The sequence below is a fragment of the Lissotriton vulgaris genome, chromosome 1_1, assembly GCF_964263255.1.
Source record: "Lissotriton vulgaris chromosome 1_1, aLisVul1.2, whole genome shotgun sequence".
Taxonomy (NCBI): Eukaryota; Metazoa; Chordata; class Amphibia; order Caudata; family Salamandridae; genus Lissotriton; species Lissotriton vulgaris.
In genome coordinates this window covers 110,534,524-110,557,972 of record NC_141685.1, presented here as the reverse complement: position 1 = coordinate 110,557,972, position 23,449 = coordinate 110,534,524, and the positions used below count along the sequence as shown (strand labels likewise).

Here is a 23,449-nt window from a genome sequence, read left to right as displayed (position 1 = left end):
GTCCAACATACAAGAATCAGAGTGGGTGGAATTTTTATCCACAAGGTTTACTGAAACATCTACCCAAGATACATCCGTGGGAAACACTCACCACCTAGCTGCTGGAAAAGGCAAATTCGAAGAGGCCACTGAAACGATTAGCCATGAAGACGTGATACCTCCTCATAAAAAAGAGCTACTAAACGTTGATACCATTCCAACGGAGGAAAATGCCTCTCTGATAGCGGCAATAAGTTACTCGCCACCTTCAAATGAAGGGGTTAGACGTATAATCAAGAAAGGCAGAAATGACCGTGCGCCAGGCCCCAATGGAATTCCCCAAGCAATCTTTAAACATGATATCTCGTTTTGGGGTAATTACCTTACTAACCTATATCAAGAAATAGAGCACCTAAACAGCATACCAGTAAATTGGCAAGGTTCGATTCTGACCCCTATATTCAAAGGAAGAGAAAGAGCAAATCCAGCTCACTACAGGTTGATAGCTCTGCTGGATGTAGAGGCCAAATACTATGCCACCTTGGTGCTAGAAGAGCTCAAGGTATGGTCTGATAACCTTAACCTCATCCCAGCCAACCAGACAGGCTTTAAACAAGGTTTAGGGACGACAACGAATATTTTAGGTCTATCATTAATTGCAAACAAGTATAAGCAGAGGAAACTACATCTTTACCTCTGCTTTATAGACCTAACAGCAGCTTTTGATAGCGTTGATTGCCACCTCCTGTGGAAAAAGCTGCGAGCTTGGGACATCCCTAAAAAGCTATTAAAAGGCTTATTGCTATTTTATTCAAACACCTGGCTAAGGATCAAGATAGGTGATGGGTCCAGACTATCACGGAAGGTGACAACCACCAGGGGCCTCAAAGAAGGGTGTGTTCTGGCCCCTCACCTTTGTAATTTGTTTCTATACGACCTAGCTCAAAGGCTGGATTGTATTAACTCCCATCCCTTGAAACTTGGTAGATTGAGACTTTCTCACCTTGCATACGCCGACGATGTGGTGCTAATGAGCCAAACAAAGATCGGTCTCCAAAGAAGTCTTAATGAAATGTCAGCCTATACTTCAGAAAATAATCTTGAAATAAACATATCCAAGACGAAAACAATGGTGATTGGGACCAAACAGAAAAGTAAACAGACAATCTGGCTTAACGGTAACAAACTTGAGGAGGTAAATAAGTACCTAGGTCTCTATATTGATAATTCAAGAAACATCATGGAGCAAAAAAGGTACATGCCTCAGAGAACAAGCGCGCTCATATTTGCTTTGAGCTTACTGGCTAAAAATCTGAAGGGCTCTTCATACAAAAACCCCTGCTAGCTGTAATGAAGGCAAAATCCTTCCAACACTAACATATTCTAGTGTTGCCTTCCATGGCGAAGATGGAGAGGTCTTAAATAAACTAATAGTTTCCATCTATAAAAAAAAGTATTCCAGATTCCAAGATCTGCCTCTCTAGCCCAGGTTTGCCTTGAATTCGGCCTAATAAATGAGGACATAGGCAGAATGTACGCGACAGTGAAAACTTGGTATCGCCTGAAGCAAAATGTAGCTACATCAGAAATAAATGAAGCCCTGTGGTCAAAACCTCCCTTTTTAGTCAGTACCTATGCAAATCCCTTTTAACTACAGGTACAACAGAATTATGGAATAAAAATCTGCCGTACCAATCTTTCAAACAAGCTATAAACAAAGTTTCAAAAATCCATTCGTCAACATTGGATAAAAATATTTTTAGATCAAGGTCGCACGCTTGGATGGTGATAAACAACTATAAGTCCCTTGCACCGGCGGTATATCTGAGCGAAACATTTTCAATTAATGTAAAAAAACAACTTCTGGCATTACGCTTTGGGTCACTACCATCCTTGGCTGACCAGCCTGCTTGGGTGCATACAGGCTCTAAATCATGTCGGCTGTGCAACTTTCACAAAGAAGATTTTATCCATGTAATTTGCATATGCAAGAATCTGTATAAAGAACAAGTTAGGATCCTAAAATCAAGCTTTAATGACAGAGGCATTAGATCCTGTAGAGCTGCAATAATGGCATGCCTAAATCCCTCAGATCCACCATTGAATGGTAGACTGATTACATTTCTCACAGCATTTAAAAAGCTGTGCTAAATACGGCAACAAGGAACAAAAAATGGACTACCACTCTGCACAGAACTTTTATTAACAATGATTTTTAGAAACATCATGAAGAGATGTAGAGATTGTATGTTTAATTCTTTTTTAATGTATTTTGCTATATTATTGGTCTTTCTCGCATTTGTTATAAGCCTTAAATTGTTATGGTTTTAATTAACTAAACAATAAACATTTTTTCTATTTTTTTTTCCGATCCGGCACTCTTCTGAAGTGTAGTACTCGGCCTGGCTATCACACAGCTGCAGCTCCGTGACCTTCATTATTGATCCTGCATTCTTCTGAAGTGTGCTTGGCCTGGCTATCACACAGCTGCAGCTCTTAGACCTTCATAATTGATCCTGCACTCTTCTGAAGTGTGCTCGGCCTGGCTATCACACAGCTGGAGCTCTGCGACTGTCATTATTGATCCTCCACTCTTCTGAAGAGAGGCTGACGTCTTTGTAGCTTTGAAAGTTGACAAAAGATCTTCACACATTTACTGCAATGACATGGCTTTTCCCGCGTGTGTTCGCTGATCAGTACTTAATATTGAATATTCATAAAACCTACTTCAACATTCACTGCACTTGAATGATTCCTGTGCGTGTTTTCTGATGCCGTTTTGTATCTGATATATATATATATATATATATATATATATATACATATATATATATATATATATATATATATATATATATATATATATATATATATATATATATGTCCTTGCACTTGAATGGTTTTTACAGTGTGTATTCGCTGATATTTTCTTAATGTTGATGATTCACTAAAACTACTTCTAGATTCATGGCAATGATATGGTTTTTCCCTAGTGTGTGTTCTCTGATGCTGTTTTAGTTGTGATAATCGACTAAACCTCTTCAAACATTCTCTGCAATTATATGGTTTTTCTCCTGTGTGTGTTCTTTGATGGTGCTTTCGGTCTGATAATCGACTAAAGCTCTTCAGACATTCACTGCACTTGGATGTTTTTTCCCGTATGTGTTTGCTGATGAATCCTTAATGTTGAAGATTCACTAAAACTATTTTCACATTCACTGCACTTGATTGATTTTTCCCCTGTGTGAGTTCTCTGGTGCCGTTTTAGTCTTGATAAATATATAAAGCTCTTCCCACATCAATTGCGCTTGAATGGGTTTTCCCCAGTGTGTGTTCTCTGATGCTGTTTTAGGTGCGATAATCGACTAAAGCTCTTCACACATTCATTGCACTTGAATGGTTTTTCCCCAGTGTGTGTTCGCTGATGCTGTTTTAGGTTTGATAATAGACTAAAGCTTTTCACACATTCACTGCACTGGAATGGTTTTTCTCCAGTGTGTGTTCGCTGATGCTTCCTTAATGTTGATGAATCACTAAAACTTCTTCCACATTCACTGCACTGGTATTGATTTTCCCCGGTGTGTCTTCGCTGATGAATCCTTAATGTTGAAGATCGACTAAAACTACTTTCACATTCACTGCACTTGAATGATTTCTCCCCTGTGTGTATTCGCTGATGAAACCTTAATGTTGCTGAATTACTAAAACTTCTTCCACATTCACTGCACTTAAATGGTTTTTCCCCTGTGTGTGTTCTCTGATGAATCCTTAATGTTGCTGAAATACTAAAACTTCTTCCACATTCACTGCACTTAAATGGTTTTTCCCCTGTGTGTGTTCGCAGATGTTTTCTTAATGTTGATGAGTCACTAAAACTTCTTACACATTCACTGCACTGGAATGGTTTTTCTCCAGTGTGTGTTCGCTGATGCTGTTTTAGGTGTGATAATTGATTAAACCTCTTCACACATTCAGTGCAATTATATGGTTTTTCTCCTGTGTGTGTTCTCAGATGGTATTTTAGTTCTGATAATCGACTAAAGCTCTTCAAACATTCACTGCACTTGAATGGTGTTTCCCCTGTGTGTATTCGCTGATGAATCCTTAATGTTGAAGATTCACTAAAACTACTTTCACATTCACTGCACTGGAATCGTTTTCTCCCTGTGTGTGTTCTCTGATGCCGTTTTAGTCCTAATAAATATATAAAGCTCTGACCACATTCATTGCAATTGAATGGTTTTTCCCCTGTGTGTATTCGTAGATGTCTCCTTAATGTTGATGAAGCACTAAAACTTATTCCACATTCACTGCACTGGAATGGTTTTTCCCCAGTGTGTGTTCGCTGATGCTGTTTTAGGTGTGATAAATGATTAAACCTCTTCACACATTCAGTGCAATTATATGGTTTTTCTCCTGTGTGTGTTCTCAGATGGTATTTTAGGTCTGGTAATCGACTAAAGCTCTTCCCACATTCATTGCACTTGAATGGTTTTTCTCCAGTGTGTATTCGCTGATGAATCTTTAATGTCGAAGATTCACTAAAACTACTTTCACATTCAATGCACCGGAATGGTTTTCCCCCTGTGTGTGTTCTCTGATGCCGTTTTAGTCCTGATAAATATATAAAGCTCTTCCCACATTCAGTGCAATTATATGGTTTTTTCCCAGCATGTGTTTGCTGATGTGTCTGGAGTCCTGATACCTGGCTAAAGCTCTTCATACATTCAGTGCAATTATATGGTTTTTCCCCTGTGTGTGTTCGTTGATGTCTTTTTAGGCCTGATAACTGAATAAAGCTCTTTACACATTCAGTGCATTTGAATTGTGTTTTCCCTGTGTGTGTTTGCTGATGGGGTTTCAATTTTGATGACAAACTAAAGCTCTCACTGCATGTGTCTGAGACTTCTCTCTTGGTTAGTGTCTCTGGGTCTGGTATATACTTGTGTACATCCCTTGACTGTACTTCCTGAAGGGCCAACATGACTGATAAAGCACTTGTGTTATTCTTGCATTCCCTGTATGAGTCGTATTTTGCACGTTTGTTTTCCGATTAAAGAATAAAGTGCAATGGGCACCAACTACTTCCCAATCTCATAATGTGTGTAAGGCTTCTTCGTGGGCGATTATGTCTTTAGACTGGATAATGGTTCTGCACGCATGCGGGTAAAGATCCATCGTCCTTCTGGCCGGTGCACACTGGGACGGTGCTGTGTATTTTAGACAGCGGAACCCCTATTTCTTTGAACCTACAGTTGTCTGACTCCACTCCGTTGCGCTTTTCAATGGTTGCTGTGGATTGTTCTGAAACAGTTTGCAATATACCTCTAGCACTGATTGGTAGTCTGGTATTATTTTAGGAAGCAGGGCACTGCTGTAACCACCTCATACCGACCTCATGATCAAAGCTGTTATTGGACATGTTTACACAAGATGAGGTTTATCAGTGTTGTCTTAATTTTCTGGAGGTTATTTCTTCCTTTTGAGGCATGGAGGTGCACAGCTGAGACTCGTGGAATCACGGAATTTCTCGTGTCCCTAGTCCCTTCTTTCAGGATGTCTCAGTTTATGTTCTTGTTCAGCTGGCTATCACAGCACTTATGTTTTCCTGAATACTGGAACTCAATATTTCGGACTTCGTCTTTGCAGATTTACAGTGTTATCTTCCTTATTTTGAAACATTTCGTACAATCAAAGATTGTTTTCTGTCAGAAGTAAACAGATTTAAAATTACTTAAAGGGAAACATAACGGAATGTGTATACACAATTTTTAATTGATTGTATAAATATCTCTTGATTACCCTTTTTCAAACTTATGAAAGCATATTTAACCATACACAGAAATTTACATAAAAGTTGCTTTCAATATGTCACATCTTACTTATTTCAGCAAAGGTGTTCATGAGTAAGTTAGTAAAAAAAAAGGGCGCTCGCATAGCACTCATACACTAGTTACAGCTTTAGGTAGATGCATATGGTCAAGGTTTTGTTAAAACAAGAACAGCTCTTTGAGTAAGAGATGTGAGATGGATCAGGAAGACTCAAGATAGAAGGGTGGACATCAGGGTGTTGCGCCATAAATCAAATATTGCTGCTCGCAGAGGTGCCTGGCTTCATCCACTACACTCACAATATGCAGTAGAGCAGCAGTTTAATCATTATAACTTACTTTGTGGTTTTACTTCTCTCAAATATTTGTCAGTATTATCCACTTGGGAGGGAGTTCCACGGATGGACTAGGAGATTGAGCTGGGCTGCTCTGTTGTTTAGTTGTCTCACCTCTAACTTTAGAGCTCGAGATAGCACACTAGCCTGGCGGCCTACTAGTCGACAGCTGTGGTGCATCAGCGTAGCTAGAGCACAGATGGTGCGCCAAAGCCAAACCTTTTATCGCCCTTTCACCACTGGATTATGTCAGGCACCCCAAACACTCTCTTAAAAATATCACTTAAGCCAAACTGCTCTGTCCATATACCCTGCACCTCTGCTGCCCTCCATACAAGGTAGGGCCTGTTCTTAAATGTATTCACCTGCACCTGGAGTGGTGTGGCTCACTGGTTAGAGGCGGCAGACCCGGGAGCAGAGGACGGCCCGGGACCAGGGTTCAATTCCCGACGTGGCAGGGTCTTGGACCAGGGTCAGCGGACTCGATAATTCTTGTCTCTGTGCCTACTCTAACTAGGGATCACACTCGGCAACTCTGGGCATTAGCTTGCCTCATCTCCACAATGGCCCCCCACATACGCCGGGGATGTCTGGTTTCACCTTGGAGATACCCAGTAGGGACCATCTCACAGGGAAAGCCAGGACGGGTTCCCCAGCGGTCTACAGCGCAGAGATACTCCTTCGGGAGTCGATTCTAGTGCTTTAGAAACCCACAATCAATCAATCAATCAATCTCACATGCATAGACCTGCTTTCAACATTCCTTTTTCAGCACAAAACCTGCGAACAAGATTTTACAACCATGTAATTCCCATGACCTTTCATGGGTCTCTCCTACTCAAGCTTTTCAACATCACCTGTACAAATCACTGTGGTCACATTTAATGGAACAATACTGAGGTGCGCTCATTCTTTCCACAAGATGGAGAATGCCCCAGAACAGCACACACTGTTTATTATTTATTTTTATTTATTCAGCTTATAAAGCGCACTGTCACCTTGCAGGCATCCTGGCGCTAAGCAACTCAGAGTACAGATGTGTTGGATACATGGCCAGACAACTAAGTCTTGGGGAACAGCCAGGTTTTCAAACTTCTTCTAAAAGGGAAGAGCTTCCTAATTTGTCTGATCTCCCACGGGAGCTCGTTCCACAGTTTGGCCGCTGTCACCCCAAAGGATCTACCCCATGACCTGACTTTCCTAAACCTCAGTGCCTTCATCAGTCTCGCTGATGAGGAGCGGAGCCTTCTTGTAGGGATATACCGATCACATTGTTTTGGGCATTAGCGCAGGACCCATCCTAATAAGGGCTTTAAAGACAAGGCAAAGAGATTGAAATAGAACTGGTTCAAGCTCTATGTCTCTCTCGGCTGGACTACGGAAGTGTCTCGCTATGCGGTCTCCCCACAGCTACTAAAGCTCCCCTAAGAGCATCTACTAATGCGGCAGCGAGACTCATCGCTGGCTTAAAAAGAAGGGCCCACATCTCCCCTGACCTTAAATCTCTAAACTGGCTACCATTTGAAGCCAGAATTCACCAACTCTAAAAATAAAATAAATAAACTCTCTGTCTCAGAGGAAGCCAGTGCAGTTCTTCCAAGACTGCAGATGTAGAGGACCTTCTAGGCAGCCCTAGGACTACCTTGGCTGCTGCTGACTGGATCCTCTGTAGTCTGTCCAAAAGGAACTTCGGGGAGTCAAGCAGTAGGGCATTACAGTAGTCTAACCTACTGAGAATCGTACACCTTACCACTAGCGAACGTGCCTGAGGAGGTAGCAAAGGGAAGATTTTCCGCAGGGATCTAATGATCACAAAACAGCAAGCTTTCGTTTTTGTAACCTGAGCTTCCATAGTAAGTTTGTTGTCAAACATAATGCCCAGGTTACGGACCTCTTTTACAGGCCGAACTGCGGTTGAATTACCAGAGGGCCAAAAATTGCAAGGAAGGACATGAGGAATCCTGCTCACTGAGCAGGAAATCACCTCAGTCTTCTCTGCATTAAATTGTAATGAGTTGTCCTTAAGCCAACGGGCTGTGTCCCGCAGACAGTTGTGAAACATATCAACTGATGTTGAGTCCTCTCCCTCAAAGGAGAGAATCAGCTGCGGGTCATCAGCATAGTTTACGATGTCAATATTGTATGCTTTGATGACCGCAATCAGGGGTTTCAAATAAATATTAAATAAAATAGGGCTTTTTGCCGAACCCTGTGGCACACCATGCGACACGTTGGAGAAGGCAGATTGAAAAGGAGGGAGGGACACCACCTGCTGTCTGTCCTGCAGAAAAGACCGAAACCATCGTAAAGCACAGCCCCTCACCCCAACCTTGCTCAATCTTCTTAGCAGGATCTCATGGTTGACCGTATCAAAGGCTGCAGACAGGTTGAGCAGGATCAGCACTGCTGCCTGACCCCTGTCTGCCCACCTCTGAAGGTCATCCATAACGGTCACCAAGGCTGTCTCAGTACCGTGGGCTGGCCGAAATCCGAACTGCACCTCCTCCAGCAAGTTATGTTGCTCCAGGTGCCTAGAAAAAGTGTTGCTGACTACACGTTCCACAATCTTGGCCGGGAACGGCAACAAGGAAATAGGCCTATAGTTCTTAGAACACTCTGGATCAAGAGAAGACTTCTTCAGCAGAGGTGTCACCAGAGCTTGCTTCCATGTGGGAGGGACCACACCACTGGCTAAAGACTGATTACAGATCAAGCGGAGAGTTGGAAACATTTCTTCCTCAAACTCCTTCCAAATCTTGTTTGATACTGGGTCCAGGGGAGAACCGGAGGAAATACCCCGTGCCACCCTACTGAAATCCTCCACCGCCAGAAGCACAAACTCAGATAGATTTTCAGCGGCCTGACAAGCGGTGCTAATATCCACACCTTCAGAGTCACTCACCACAGGAGCGTCAACGCTCGTAGCCTCAGAGACTACACTCCCTGCTGCCTGATGGCCACCCTCTAGATCATCAATGATCAGTTGGATTTTCTCCTTGAAGAACCTGGCCAGGTTCTCACAGAGTTCTTGAGAGGGGGTATCACATTCTTAGAATAGTCAGGGCTAGTAAGACTGTTCAGGATGTGAAAAATGTTTCTAGAGCTGTTAGAGGCATTGCAGATTAAGGAAGAGAAATAGTCAGCCTTAGACCTTCTAATCTCCTTCTTATAATCCATAATTTTGAGTTTCCACAGGAGCTTGTCCATCTCCTTGTAGCCTCGCCTCCATCTCCTCTCAGCCTGTTTGCACGCTAATTTCAGGTCTTTCAAAGTATCGTTAAACCACAGGGCCCTGCCCCTACATCTATGTTTTTTCAGGGGGGCACAAGAGTCCAAGGCCGAGGTGATCTCAGACACAGAGAGGCATAATTCTCCTTAACTTGCTTGTCTAATGAGAAACATTGAACACAATATCAGAACCCCTCATCCCTGTGAGAGCCTTCCAATCTCTACTGATATATTCTGTTGTGGAGTGAGATACCTGAGTATTAAGGGTATTAAAGTTAACAAAGAATTTAATCAGAAAGTGATCCGTCCATTCCATAGGCAGAATTTCGCCAATATGCAGAAGATGGGTTCCTGAGAAAATGAAATCAAGAAGATGCCCAGCGTTATGAGTGGCCTTGGAGACCTGCTGAAAGAGGCCAAGACCTTCACATGAGTGAAGTACATTATAAAAACCAGAGTCAAATGAGCCATTTAACCACAAATTAAAATCACCCAAAAGTACTAATCTATGATGCGTGGCTGCCATATCAGTGAGGGTATCCAATAGTGATTGCTGCTGTTGTACACTAAAAGCCCCGGGGGGTCTGTAACAGATAATCCCCATCGAAATAAGACCAGAATAATTTTTAATGGTCATGACGAATAGTTCCAGTCCAGTAACCACATCAATATCAATAGTCCCCATCTTCAAGGTATCTTTATAAATTACCGCAACCCCACCTCCCCTCCCGTTCAGCCTGCACATAAGATAAAGATAAAGTGCCCTGTGCGACTCTCACACATGCCCGGCAAGTACACAGCCCCTACACAGCTTTTACAAAGGGCCAGATGCTAAGCACTGCTTTTCAAATACACACAAAATGCCATAGGCACAGCTCAACAACGTAAAATCAAAGTATTTCACAGTGTGAAATGCACCACCAAATGATCCAACGCGTGCAGCATGCCACCAAGGTTCTTTACTATCTCAACTGCGTTCTACAGCAGCAAAGTTTGCTGTCACCAAAGTGCTCTTCCTTTGAAAAAGGTGCTATGCATGTGGTATTTGTGCAGCACAAACCTCACCAAAAAGCAGCTGAGCTCCCTATCGGTCCAAGGCAGGCACAGAGTCAAAGAGTGATAGGTGAGGCAGCTGGATAGTGGATTGCTACTGCATTGTGATCGAAGAGCCTGAAACTAGCAGCGTGTGTGCTAATTCCTCAGCAGCTTTCCCTCTATGACATGTAGAGCGGGTGCAGGCCAAGATCTCTCAGAAATAAAACATTTATAGCTCAGTAATATTCAGAGATATAGTAGCGGAAAGTAGGATGCTGGCTTCCAATAACACAGCACTGAGCACTCCACCTCAGCCAATCTTTAACGATTGTTTGAAGAACAGGGCAACAGGAAGGTGTTTTAAATGCCGACCATCGACCTTTCACCAGCTGCACACGGGGACTGCATTGGCTAGAGGAATGCTGTGCTCCCGCAACTGCTCAAGTCATGCATACAGGTGCTACAACATGTTAGCCAAGTGTCCTGGAACCCTCGTTTCCAATTCACTCAATTTAACTACACACATTACAGTTAACTCTCCCCCCACCGTATCAAGAGCGCGTTTCCTGATTCGACACCGGAGTGCCCGCGCTGTAAGCTGGCTGATGCCAGCTTCTGACATATGGTGTGGGAGTGCCCACCACTACAGGTGTCATGGCTCGAGGTTACAGCCACCAAAGCAGAACTTGCAGATCATACACTGTCAACTACCCCTGAATCCTGCCTGCTAGGCCTTCAACCTAAAGCAAAGGGGGGCACACACTTACACCGGTTCATAGACCTTGCATACGTACTTTTCAAATGACAAATAGCAATGTCTTGGAAAGCGGTCTCTGTGCCGGACACTAAGAGGCGGCTGCATACTCCCCTGCACTGTGCACGAGCAGAGGACAACACACTACACATGCTACTCTCTAGAAGAGTGGGGAGAAGGGGTGGGGGGTGGGAAAGTTGGATCTGCTTTCATGGCTACCACCACTTTTTGCTGGTGTCATACTGTTTTTCTGACGAGTCTGACTGAGATCCTGCTAATCAGGGCCCCAGTCACTGTGCTTCCTTCCTAAATTGGCTATGCTGAGTACCTTGGTACATTCCTAATTGGCTGCTGGTGTACCCTTGTATGTCCCTAGTATATGGTACTAGGTACCTAGGGCCTAGGTACTCCAGGGGACCCCCATAGGCTGCACCATGTGTTATGCCACCCATAAGGGTCCCTCCTAACTCTGACTACAGGCATGCCATTGCAGCCTGTGTGAGTTGGTGCATGTACAATTGTACCTAAGTATGATGTATATCCTCCTGTTCATGCGATCTCTGTTCCCCTGTGGACAGTGGGGCTGGGAACCGCACCGGCAGATTGCCTGGATTAGACATTATGTTGATCTACCCTTACGTGTTCCCGGCAGCCTCCTCCTTACATCCTACTTCCTTATAATGTATTGTTTTATTGACACACTGTCTGCTATTAGGATTGGCATGTTTTATAGTCCTCACCATCCTCCTTGCCCTGTGATCACCCTTTACTTTAGCCTCCTCGCTGCCAGGCCTTTTGTCCCCCTGTGCCACTCCCTTTTTTGGTTTAAATCACGATCTTCCCAGCTTTCACGAACAGGCAAATATTTGTCAGAAAACCAAAATGTTCTACAAGGTTTTGGCATTTTATTAGGAAATATGCTATTTTCCTATTTTTGTGCTTTCAACCGCCTTCCAGTTAGTGGTAGAAATGGGTGTAAAACCAATAATGGATCCCGGAAAGCAATAGATTTATGAAAAAATACATAATTCTGAATTTAGCAAGGGGTCAATTGTGTAGATCCTTCAAGGTTTTCCTATAGAAATTAACAGTTGAAATAAAATATATTGAAAACAACAGTCATTTGTGCCTACATTTTCACCTGTAACTTCTAACTATGTTAGATTTTTTAAAGCAATATACCGTTATGTTTGCAGGACCCTTCTGTTGGCGGGGATATATCGGGCATGTAGGTCCACCAAGAACCCGAGATACCCAGAGCCAATAACTGAGCTGCACCTTGCAATGGTTATTCATTGTGTACCGGGGAGACAGCAGTTCATTTGGTAAAATATAAAGAGAGAAAAATAGGTATCAAAGAAACGTAGGTATTTCTCATATTGGGACCAAGATAAGGAGTTTTGAAGCAGTGGTTATTTGCAAATCTCTGAATTTGTGGGTAGCAATGCCAGCATGTGAATTAGGGGGCATTTTTCAAAATGTCTTTTTTACCCACTGTGTTATATTTTCGAAGGCAGAAATGCCTAGAAAAACAGCTGCTAATAACACTTGTTCTACTATTCTGGGTTCCCCTAAGTCTACCGATAAAAACGGTACCTCACTTGTGTGAGTAGGCCTAAAGCCTGTGACAGGAAATGGGTCAAAATACAACATGGATATTTTTTGAAAACTAGACACCCAGGGGAATCCAGGATGGAGTGACTTGTGAGGCTATCACCAGGTTCTGTTACCCAGAATCCCTTGCAAACCTCAAACTTTGTAAAACAAAAAACATTTCCCTCACATTTCTGTGATGGAAAGTTCTGGAATCTGTGGGGAGCCACAAACTTCCAACCTCCCAGCATTCCACCAAGTGTCTCGATAAAATTGGTACCCCACTTATGTGGGTAGGTTTAGAGCCCGCAACAGGAAACGGTCCAAAATAAAAGAAATGTGGTCACATAATGTTTTGCAAGGAAAACAGACCCTTCTTTCGCAACGTACCTACCTGTGGATTTTAGACCCTAGTTCTGCCGGCACGAAGGGAAACAGCAACAGGAAATTTCCCAAAACGTACTGTGGAGACTTCAAAAGCATTAATCACAAAAAGACATGGTTTTGCGAGGGAGTCACCTGCGCTTTTGGTCACAGGCTTGGCAGCCATCTAGGGAAACCTACCAAACCCAGACATTTCTAAAAAATAGACACCTGGGAGAGTCCAGGGAGGTGTGTCTTGCGTAGATCTCCCAATGTTTGCTTACCAAGAATCCCCTACAAACCTCAAATTTTGCTAATCAAAATTATATTATCTTCAAATTTCTGTTTGAGATCACCATGCCGGTACAGATTTCCTACCACCCAGAGTGCCCCTTAAAAAATAAAAATGATACCTCACTTGTTTGGGTGTCCATTGCAGAATCGCCTAAAAAAAAAAAAAAGCATTTGCAATGCAACAGGTCTCGCATTTGCGCAAGTTTGAGCTATTGACATTGTAAATAACAACGCCTTTTATTTTTGTTTTTAAAACATAAATAAAAGGCATTGTCATTTACAATGCAAATGGCTAAAACTCGCATAAATGCGAGACCTATTGCATTGCAAATGCTTGTACGCTTGAGAGTGCTTTGTTACCAGGCCGGTGCCCACCCGGCATTAGCCCCGAGTGCCTCGAGTGCACTTTATCTAATTATTTACGGGACCCGTTTTTAGGTCCTTTGCGAGTGCCCACCTCGCATATATAATTATATTTTAATTCGAGGGTGCCTACCCCTCTTGCCCCCGAAAGAAATCACCGCCGCAGCCCTGCTCCGTGAAAACCGGAAGTCAGGCACTTTTGGCCGAGACGGGGGCGGGGCCTGCAATCCGGCAGGAAGTCCCGCCCACCGCCGCCGAGGAAGAAGTGAAGCCGACCGACTGATGGCCTCTCCGCATCCCGGGGCTCCCATGAGTTGAGGAGAATCCCGGGGCTGCCAACAGGAAAACAGCCAGAGTGTTGCGGGGCAGAGTGTTGCAGGGCTCCCAGGTGCTGGAGGGAGCCCCGGAAGTGAAGTCCTGCCCCCTGGTGCCGCGACGAGACGAGACTGCCGCAGAGAGGAGCCTGATCCCCAGCAACAGCCCGGTGAGTGCCCGACCAGCGCTGCAGAGGAGACACGGAACACGCCGAAAGAGCCCGGTGAGTGGGAGGGGAGGGGGGTGTACGAGCGTGTGTCTGTGTGTGTTCGAATGTGTCTGTGTGTGTGCGCGTGGGTCTGCGTGTGTGTATGCAGTGTGTGTGTGTGCCTGTGTATGGCTGTGTATGTGCGCATGCGTGAGTGTGGAGTGTGTTTGCGCATGGGAATGAGGCACGAGAGGGGCACGGCACCGTGCGCGGCCACGAGGTGAAATCTGCACTCTGCGCTCGTGCACCTTCTCGTGTCCACATTTCCAAATATGGGTAACATTAGTTGTCTTGCTGACAACATTCAATGCTTTCGCATTGAATGCTAGGTCAGCTCGACCTAAAAATAGGGTGCTTAGAGCTTGCTGTGCTATTTTCTCAGTCTCTACGTTTTTGGCCTTTCCCAGTCGCAGACCCTTGGCCACCCAAACAAGTGAAGCATCATTTTTATTGGGAGACCAAGAGGAATGCTGGGTTGTAGGAAATTTGTGCCAGCATGGTGTACCCACACAGAACTGTGAGAAAAATGTAATTGTTTAGCTACATTTGAGATTTGCAGGGGATTCTGGGTAAGACAACTTTGTGGAACCCATGCAAACCACACATCCTTGGACTCCCCGGGTGTCTAGTTTTCTGAAATGTCTGAGTTTGGAAGGTTTCCCTAGATAGCCACAGAGCCAGGGACCAAAAATGCAGATGCCCACATTGCAAAACAAGGTCATTTTGTGATAAATAATTTTGATGTCTTCACAATGTGTTTTGGGACCCTCCCTGTCGCAGGCCCTTAGCCTTCCCACACAAGTGAGGTAGCATTTTTATCAGGAGAGCTGGGAGAACTTTGGGTGGTAGGAAATGTGTGAGTGCTTGGTAACAAAAATACCTTCGCAAAAATAGGTTGTTTTGTGATAGATTGGGAGCACCTGCGTTTTAGGGCCCTGGCTTGCATGCCATCAATGGAAATCTACTAACCATAGACATTTCTGAAAACTAGACACCTGGTGGAGTCCAGGGATGTGTGGCTTGCATGTATCTCCCAAAGTTTTCTTATCCAGAATCCCCTGCAAAGCTCAAATTTAGCTAAAAAGGTCACATTTTCCTCCCATTTCTCTGTGACAAGTTTGTGAGATCACTGCCCGGCACATATTTCCCACCACCCAGCGTTCTCCTCAGTCTCCTGATAAAAATGATGCCTCACTTGTTTGGGTGCCCAAAGCAGAGTCAGCCTAATAACTTATATAAAAAAAACTGCCCTTTTGGACCCTCTTGTTTCATTTTATAAGTTTTTAGGTTCTCTGTTTTGGGCAGCCACACAATTGAGGTATCATTTTTATCAGGAAACTGATGAGTACGCTGGGTGGTGGGAAATTTGTGCCGGCATGGTGATCCCACAACTTTTCCACACAGAAATGTGAGGAAAGTGTGACTTTTTATCTAAATTGACATTTTGCCGGAGCTTCTGGGTAGCAAAACGCTGGAGGTTTCACGCAACCCACACCACCAGCCAAACACCATCCATGCACACCACCAGCCAAGCACCATCCATGCTTACCACCAGCCAAGGACCATCCATGCACACCACCAGCCAAGCGCCATCCATGCACACCACCAGCCAAGCACCATCCATACACACCACCAACCAAGTGCCATCCATGCACACCACCAGCCAAGCACCATCCATGCACACCACCAGCCAAGGACCATCCATGCACACCACTAACCAAGCACCATCCATGCACACAACCAGCCAAGCACCATCCATGCACACCACCAGCCAAGGGCCATCCATGCACACCACCAACCATGCGCCATCCATGCACACCAGCAGCCAAGCACCATCCATGTACACCGCCAGCAACACAACATCCACGCACATCGCCAGCCAAGCGACAGCCCACACATACCACAAGCAGAGCTGAAGTCCACACACACACCTCAAGACATGGTCCATCCATGCAGACCGATAGCCAAGCAACAATCCACGCACACTGCCAGCCAAGCACTAGTCCACACACACTGCCAGCTAAGCGCAAGCCCACACACACCACCAGCAAAATGCAGGTTCGCACACAGTCAGCCAAAAGCCAGTAAACACCGACCATCAGCCGCACTCCAGTTCACACACAGAAGCTAGTGTCTAGAGGTTTTCAGCAGATTAGCCTAAAAATATTGCTGATCTGCCCCCAATAGTGTGGAGGGGGACAGAAGCAGCAAAGATTTGTTCACAAAAAAAGGGGACCGGCCCAGCCTAAGCCTATAAACATTTCTCTGGTTCCTGGTGGGCTTTCTGCACCCCAGGGAGCAGATCAGGGGCTATTGCCCCTTTGGGGGAGGGTGCATTAGCATTGCACCCATCTTTTATTAAAACAAATCCTGGTGTCTAATAGGCTTTCTGCCCCGGGGGCAAATCAAGGGCAATTACCCCCATCTGTCCCCTGCAGGCGGGCAGAAAGACTATCCAATTTTTTGCTTGGAAGTGGGGCATTGGCATGCATATTAAAAACAAGAAATCCCTGGGGCCTAGTGGGCTTTCTGCCCCATGGGGGCATAGCGGGGGCTAGTACCCTCAATTAAACCTGAGGAGGGGCAGAAAGACTTCTATTTTTATAATTGTGAATGGGGCATGGCTTTGCCCATTGCGGGTAGCTCCCCATCCCTCTTTTCTAATCAAAATGAAATCCCTGGTGTCTAGTGGGCTCCCCCCCGGGGAGCAGATCAGGGGTAATACCTCCCATCTGCCCCAGGGAGGGACAGAAAGACTGTCCCTTTAGTTTTGGGGTGTAGAGACATTAGCATGCCCATTCTGGGAAGCCCCCACTCCTCTTTCAGAGAGGGAAAAAAACCTTGGCGTCTAGTGGGCTTTCTGCCCCCCTGGGGGGGCTGATCGGGGGTAATAATCCCTGTTAGATTTGGTTGTCTCTGGTTGGCAGAGGTAGTTACTTCTGACCAAGCAGAGACCCACCTCCTCTGGTTAAGGTAGAAGGTTACCCCCTTAGTAGTGTTATCGAGCGGTTAGACTTATCTTCGAGGAAAGGCATGACGCATTTATGACCATGTACAGTAATATCTTGACACTCTACAAATAGACACACCACACCAGTTGTATATGAAAATATAGCGTTCTTTATATAATCTTTATCATCAGGCCAATAACGGTAAAAAAAAAAATCCACAATATGTTAGAAGAAAAAGGTGATTGTAAGTGTGTTGCAACAAAACTCAGTTCAGTTCGGTTTCGAGTGGCTGGGGTGACTCGGATACTCACAGTCGACAGGGGTGTGATGTGGAATCATCTGGTACAATGTGTTCGATAGTACGAATCGGTTCTGGGGAACCGCGATGAGAAGCTGCTGGACTGTAGACGTTGGTACGAGGCGTACTTGATGTTCGGATGGAACCGTACGAGCCGCACTGAAATACTGCTGGGCCGTAGATGTCGGTACAAGGCGTATGAGCCGCGCTGAAATACTGCTGGGCTGTAGATGTGCAATGCGATGCGTACAGGAGGTACGGTTCGTAGGGTGTGAGCCCTGACAAAGTCAGCAGGGCTCGTCAGGTGCGATACAATGCGTACAGGAGTTACGGTTCGTAGGGTGTGAGCCGCGACGAAGTCAGCAGAGCTCGCAGATGCGTTGCAATGCGTACAGGAGGTACGGTTTGTAGGGTGTGAGCCACGAAGAAGTCAGCAGGGCTCGTCAGATGCAATGCAATGCGTACAGGGGGTACAGTTCGTAGGGTGTGAGCCGTGACGAAGTCAGCAGGGCTCGTCAGATGCGTTACAATGCGTGCAGGAAGTACAGTTCGTAGGGTGTGAGCTGCGATGAAGTCAGCAGGGCTTGTCAGATGCGATGCAATGCGTACAGGAGGTACGGTTCGTAGGGTGTGAGCCCCGACAATGTCAGCAGGTCTCAACAGATGAGATGCGATGCGTACAGAGGTACGGTTCGTAGGGTGTGAGCCGCGACAAATTCAGCAGGGCTCTTCTTAGTCCAAAGCAATCTAAACTACAGCCAAAAAGGCCCCTAGATGTAGGGCAAAAGGGGTCTTTTGAAGTTGTTTGATACGGCAGGGGGTTCCCCGGTACCCAGATCCTTGTTGTGGGTGTTTCCTGCCAGATGACACCTCTTTCCTTTGAAGGAGGGAGGGAGGCAGGGTAGCCAGACGCTCAGCGGGAAGTGGGGCCGGCACTGTGGAAGGCAGGATGCTCAACAGAAACTACGCCACCCCTCCCATATAAATGCAGCCAGCTCACACCAGGCTCTGGAGATGGCCCAGACCCTGTCACTTTTCCCAGACATCTGACTACACATCTTCGGCAGCACACAGCAAGGTTTGGGTAAGAAAATAGTCACTTTCTAAAAGTGCTATTGCCAAGCTCCGAGTCTAAAAATCATTCCCCTAAAAGAATGCATTACGAACTCCTGAGTTCAGGGACACTCGTCTGGGATCTCTACCATTTTCACTGGGTCAGATACGAATATAAGATGTCATATTTATCAGAAGGAGCACTTGCACTGTGGCACTGATCAGCAGTGGCACAGTGCTCAGAGCATCTTGTCCAGCACAAAAATAGGTCATACACGTAGGAGGCATAATGAAAATGGAAAGGGAGACCCACGCCAAGGATGCCAGGTCTAACAATCCCCATCTACCTCCCAGAGGGGCAAGCAGACTGTCGCTGTTGTGTTTGGGGAATGGGCATAGACATGCCCATTGTGGGCAGCCTCCACCTCTCTATTATTAAAAAAAGACAATAATCCCTGGTGCCTAGTTGGCTTTCTGTGACAGTTGGGGGCATTATAATGCCCATTTTGGGCAGCCCGCACCCCTAAGTAAAAAAAAAAAAGAATCCTTGGTGTATAGTGTGCCTTCTGCCCCACCTCCCCGGGGGGAGGGGGGTAGAAAGACTGACTATGGCCAAATTATTATGGGAGAGCAAAGGCTCTTGCCGAAGGAGCCAATCCCCCCTCTCTGGTGTCTAGTAGTGGATCCCTGCTAGGGGATCGCCCTCTTGCGGTGCCAAGAGCATATAGGCAGTGAAAATTAAATGAAAGGATCAGCTAATTTCACTTTCACTATAAGGAAGTCAGCACGCCATGCACGCCAATTGTCAGTATACTGGAAAAAAGTGCATCGGGCAGCTAGATTTTAAAATAGTTGGCCTTGGACGTAATGGTTCAATCCTTGGCACAGGAGCACCACAACCTTGGACGTAACCGTTATGTCCTAGGCTTGGAAGGGGTTAGTGGATCTAGCTCTGACACTGATGTAACTGGAAATGCTGCCCAACCATGATGTGCTCTACATCTGCCACATATATTATGTAATTGATGTTCCCTGCAACCAATTTTGCTCAAAGAGTTTTCTGTTGTTGATGTTTGACAAGAATAAAACATGCAATCAAATATTTATGAGATAATGAGATGCAAACATACCTCCATCCTGCACATCCTGGGACAAGACTGCTGGAAAGAGATCGATGGGAAATGAGAATGGTTTGGAGGTGAGCAAAACACTGAAACATTACCTGAAAGAACAAATTAAAAAATAATTGTAAGGAGGAGATAGATGGATATTAGAAATTACAATAGGGACAAGCAAGAGAAGGAAATAAACTCACTTGCCCTGTGATTTTTTATAGAGCAAAAAAAAAGTTAAAGTTAGCAAAGTACTGAAAAAAACACAATTTAGAACCTATAGAAACTGAAAATCCCTATGATCAGAGAAGAGGACTTGCTGCATGCATGGGAGGATTAACTAAGAGATCTAGTGTGCCATGACGGTGCACCAGGTGCAGTTTTCTGTAGTCATGAATTCCAATGGTCTCAGGGAAGTGAAGTCTTTTTATAACTGTGTTTAACGTGGATGCTGATAAAGCAAGGGATAAAATGCATAATAGTTGAGATTTTCTGAATCTTCACACTTAGGAAAATCTCAATTCTGAGCACGCACACAACACATAATGAGAAGTGTGCACTTGGATTAAAACAAACAGATGGCAGGCAAGAAAAGAAGTGGAGAAGGGCAAAAGGGAAAGGGAGAGAAAGAAGCACAATGGTTGTGGCACTCTTCCTCATAGCTTTAGAGCCCCTCACATTCACTATATGCTGCACAGAAGACATTTGGGAAACTGAAATCATAGCCGGCGACTTGAAAATTAAGCCGTATGCGGACAGCATACTCCTCACTTTACCCTCTCCAAAACGTTCGCTGTCAGCACCGACGTTCACTATATCAGACTTTACAGCATTTTCCAGGTACAAAATGAACTAGACCAAAAGTGAAGTCTTACCCTTGATGGTCTATACCACAAGGGAAGCCCTCCGTGCACATCCATTTCGGTAAATCAACACAAGGATGAAATATTATAAGTATTGATTACTACCACTTTTCAAATGATGATCAAAGACAATATGATTCCACTGACTGATCAAATGCACATGGAGTTCACTAAATGGATCAAATGGCAATTGTCGCTGTGGGGACGAGTCTAAACTGTGAACCTGGTGGTGTGAACTGTGAACCGGGTGTTTGATACTCCCCTGAAGTGGAAAGCCGGGGGATTTGGCTTAGAGATAGACCCACTTTTAAAACTGTGTTATTTGTGTTCTTTTAACTGCGGGCTGGAGAATTGCACTCTAACTTGCACCACGCTTTAGGTGCTATCATACCTGATTTTCACCGCCTCCTGACCCCTGTTCACCGCGCAGACGACTAGGTGCTGACGCGGAAGTTGAGAGGAGGAGCCGCCATATTGGCGAGACTGTCAGGGTTTCGGACTAGTTGTCGGCAGCCTCCCAACCTCCTCCTCCTGCCCCATAAAATGACCACGGGGTTCTGTCTGTGCAGCGGGCGCGCCCGTCCGCGCCCGTCCCGAGCCGGTCCTACGCCCAGTGCCACAATCCCTGGTCGACAACCAACAGTTTCCAAGCCATATCGAGGCTACAGTCGGAACGCTCTGTTAAACCTGAATGCTGGAGGTAGGAAAGAGAGCTGCATTAGTCTGATCCCAAATAAGGACATGCAGGTAGGCATTCAAGGCTGCCCAGCGTGTCAAGCTGGTCTTCCAGCAATCCTTTGTAGACCAGTCCGGGCTGCTACCAATTTCCATAATCTAAAAGTGGAGGAGGCTACGAGTAATACAAATTGCCTCTTGATTAATGCCAGATCTCTGGTAAAGCACAGTCTGGAGTGTGCTGAGATGATCCAGGATAATGAGATAAAAATTGCCTTTATCGCTGCGACCTGGACTGATGCAGCTTCCGGGCCAGATTTAGTGAAAGCTATTCCACCAGGCTATCTTAGCTTCGTACTGGACAGACCTCGCAAAAGGGGAGGGGGTCTGGCAATTATTTACCATGCCTCCCTCATAGGGTCTTTCCAGCCGGTTGCTTCCGAGATGTGCGAAGCTTTGGGGTTTAAGCTTACGCTGTCCAGTCACCAATCCTTTAAGGGCTGCCTCCTATACAGACCACCTGGGACAAAGACCCAGTTTCTAGAAACAGCGGGCAGTATTTTGGAGGAAGCCTTATGCGCTAAATCTTTTACAGTACTGAGAGATTTTAATTTCCACCTAGAGAGTAGTTTAGACCCGGATACAGTTGCATTATCGGAGGTGATGCTCGGGGTGGGACTTACTCAGGTGGTTAAGGGGGCAACGCTTCTGACAGGACATACATTGGATGGCATCTTTACAAATAATCCTGACCTGAAGTTTGTTAAGACGGATCCGGCTGCCTGGTCGGACCATGCTGCGGTGCTGTTTAATATTTCTAGTTCTTTGCCGCACAAGGCTAGGCAGGATAGTAAAACAACCAGGACGTGCAGAACCTGGGGTAAGGTTGAGGGTAGTGCGTTGGAGGATTTGTTGATATCCTCTATGATCACTCTGCCAGCAGATGTGAATAAAGCCGCGGCCATGTACACTGACTGGATTGATCGGGCATATAGCACACTAGCCCCGCCAAAAAACTGCCGCCCCACTCTCACTGTTCCATCAGCGCCATGGTTCACTGAAGAGCTCAGGGATTTCAAGCTGGTTTGTAAGAAACTTGAGCGGAACTGGCGCAAAAATTACCATGAGATGGATAAACAAAAACTTAAATCCAGTCAGAGGGTATACAAAGACATGATAAGGAAGGCCAAAGGTACATACTTTACCGACCGTATCAAGGGGGCCAGGAATTCACCTAGGGAACTTTTTAACACGGTATCTAGCTTGGCCATTCCCAAGCCAGTGATTATCCCACCAAGTATGGAACTCTGCGAAGACCTAGCTAAGTTCTTCTCAAGTAAGGTGGAACTTATTTTCACCACACTTGAGCCTCAGGTTGGGCAGAGTCTACTAGATGGTAGTCACAGGAACCTTGCCGATAACGCACAGGAGGCAAAACTTTCAGTGTTTGGTCCAGTGACCCCGAGGAAACTAAATAACTCCTGTACGCCACGAAATCGGGCTCTCCCCATGATCCCTGCCCGGCGTCAGTGGCGAAGCTGGCAGCAGCTCCAATAGCTGGCACCTTTGCCAATCTTCTTAATTAGATGTTTGAAACTGGGGATTTCCCTACATGCTGGAAACGGGCATCTATTGCACCGTTGCTAAAGAAACCCTCGCTGGATATCGCCGATCCTAATAGTTATCGGCCTATTGCCAGACTGCCGCTGCCAGCCAAACTTATAGAGAAGGTCATGAACTCTCAGCTCTGCACTTTTTTGGGATCCACTCAGGGCTTGGATAAAGCTCAACATGGGTTCAGGGAAGGTCATAGCACCGAGACTGCCCTGATCAAATCAACCGAGGAGATCAGGAAGGCGATGGATGCGGGGGGCAAGCGGCTCTGGTCCTCCTTGACCTGTCCGCGGCCTTTGATACGGTCCACCACAGTATTTTGGTGGACCGTTTAGAGGACTGCGGGATTCAGGGGAGGGCCCTGAACATCCTGAAAGCCTTCCTTGTGAACAGGGTCTAGGTAGTGGCCTTGGGAGAATTCCAGTCAAGACCTTTCGAACTCTGTGGGGTTCCCCAGGGATCCTCTTTAAGCCCCACCCTTTTCAATATATATGTATCCTCTCTTGCCCCGGTTATCTGGTCATACGGGTTTGAATTAACATCTTACGCAGATGATACTCAGATCGTCGTTTCACTGCTCCCGGG

General features: G+C 45.5%; 1 protein-coding gene across 1 annotated transcript in view; it reads right to left on the bottom strand.

Moving 5' to 3' along the window:
- Positions 1–2,528: 2,528 nt before the first annotated feature.
- LOC147737645 (uncharacterized) overlaps positions 2,529–23,449 on the bottom strand; it is a 339,012-nt gene continuing 318,091 nt past the window's right edge. The window contains 2 exon segments of the mRNA XM_086924706.1: positions 2,529–2,601; positions 3,204–4,501. Of these exon segments, the coding sequence (XP_086780832.1) occupies positions 2,529–2,601; positions 3,204–4,501 (1,371 nt within the window).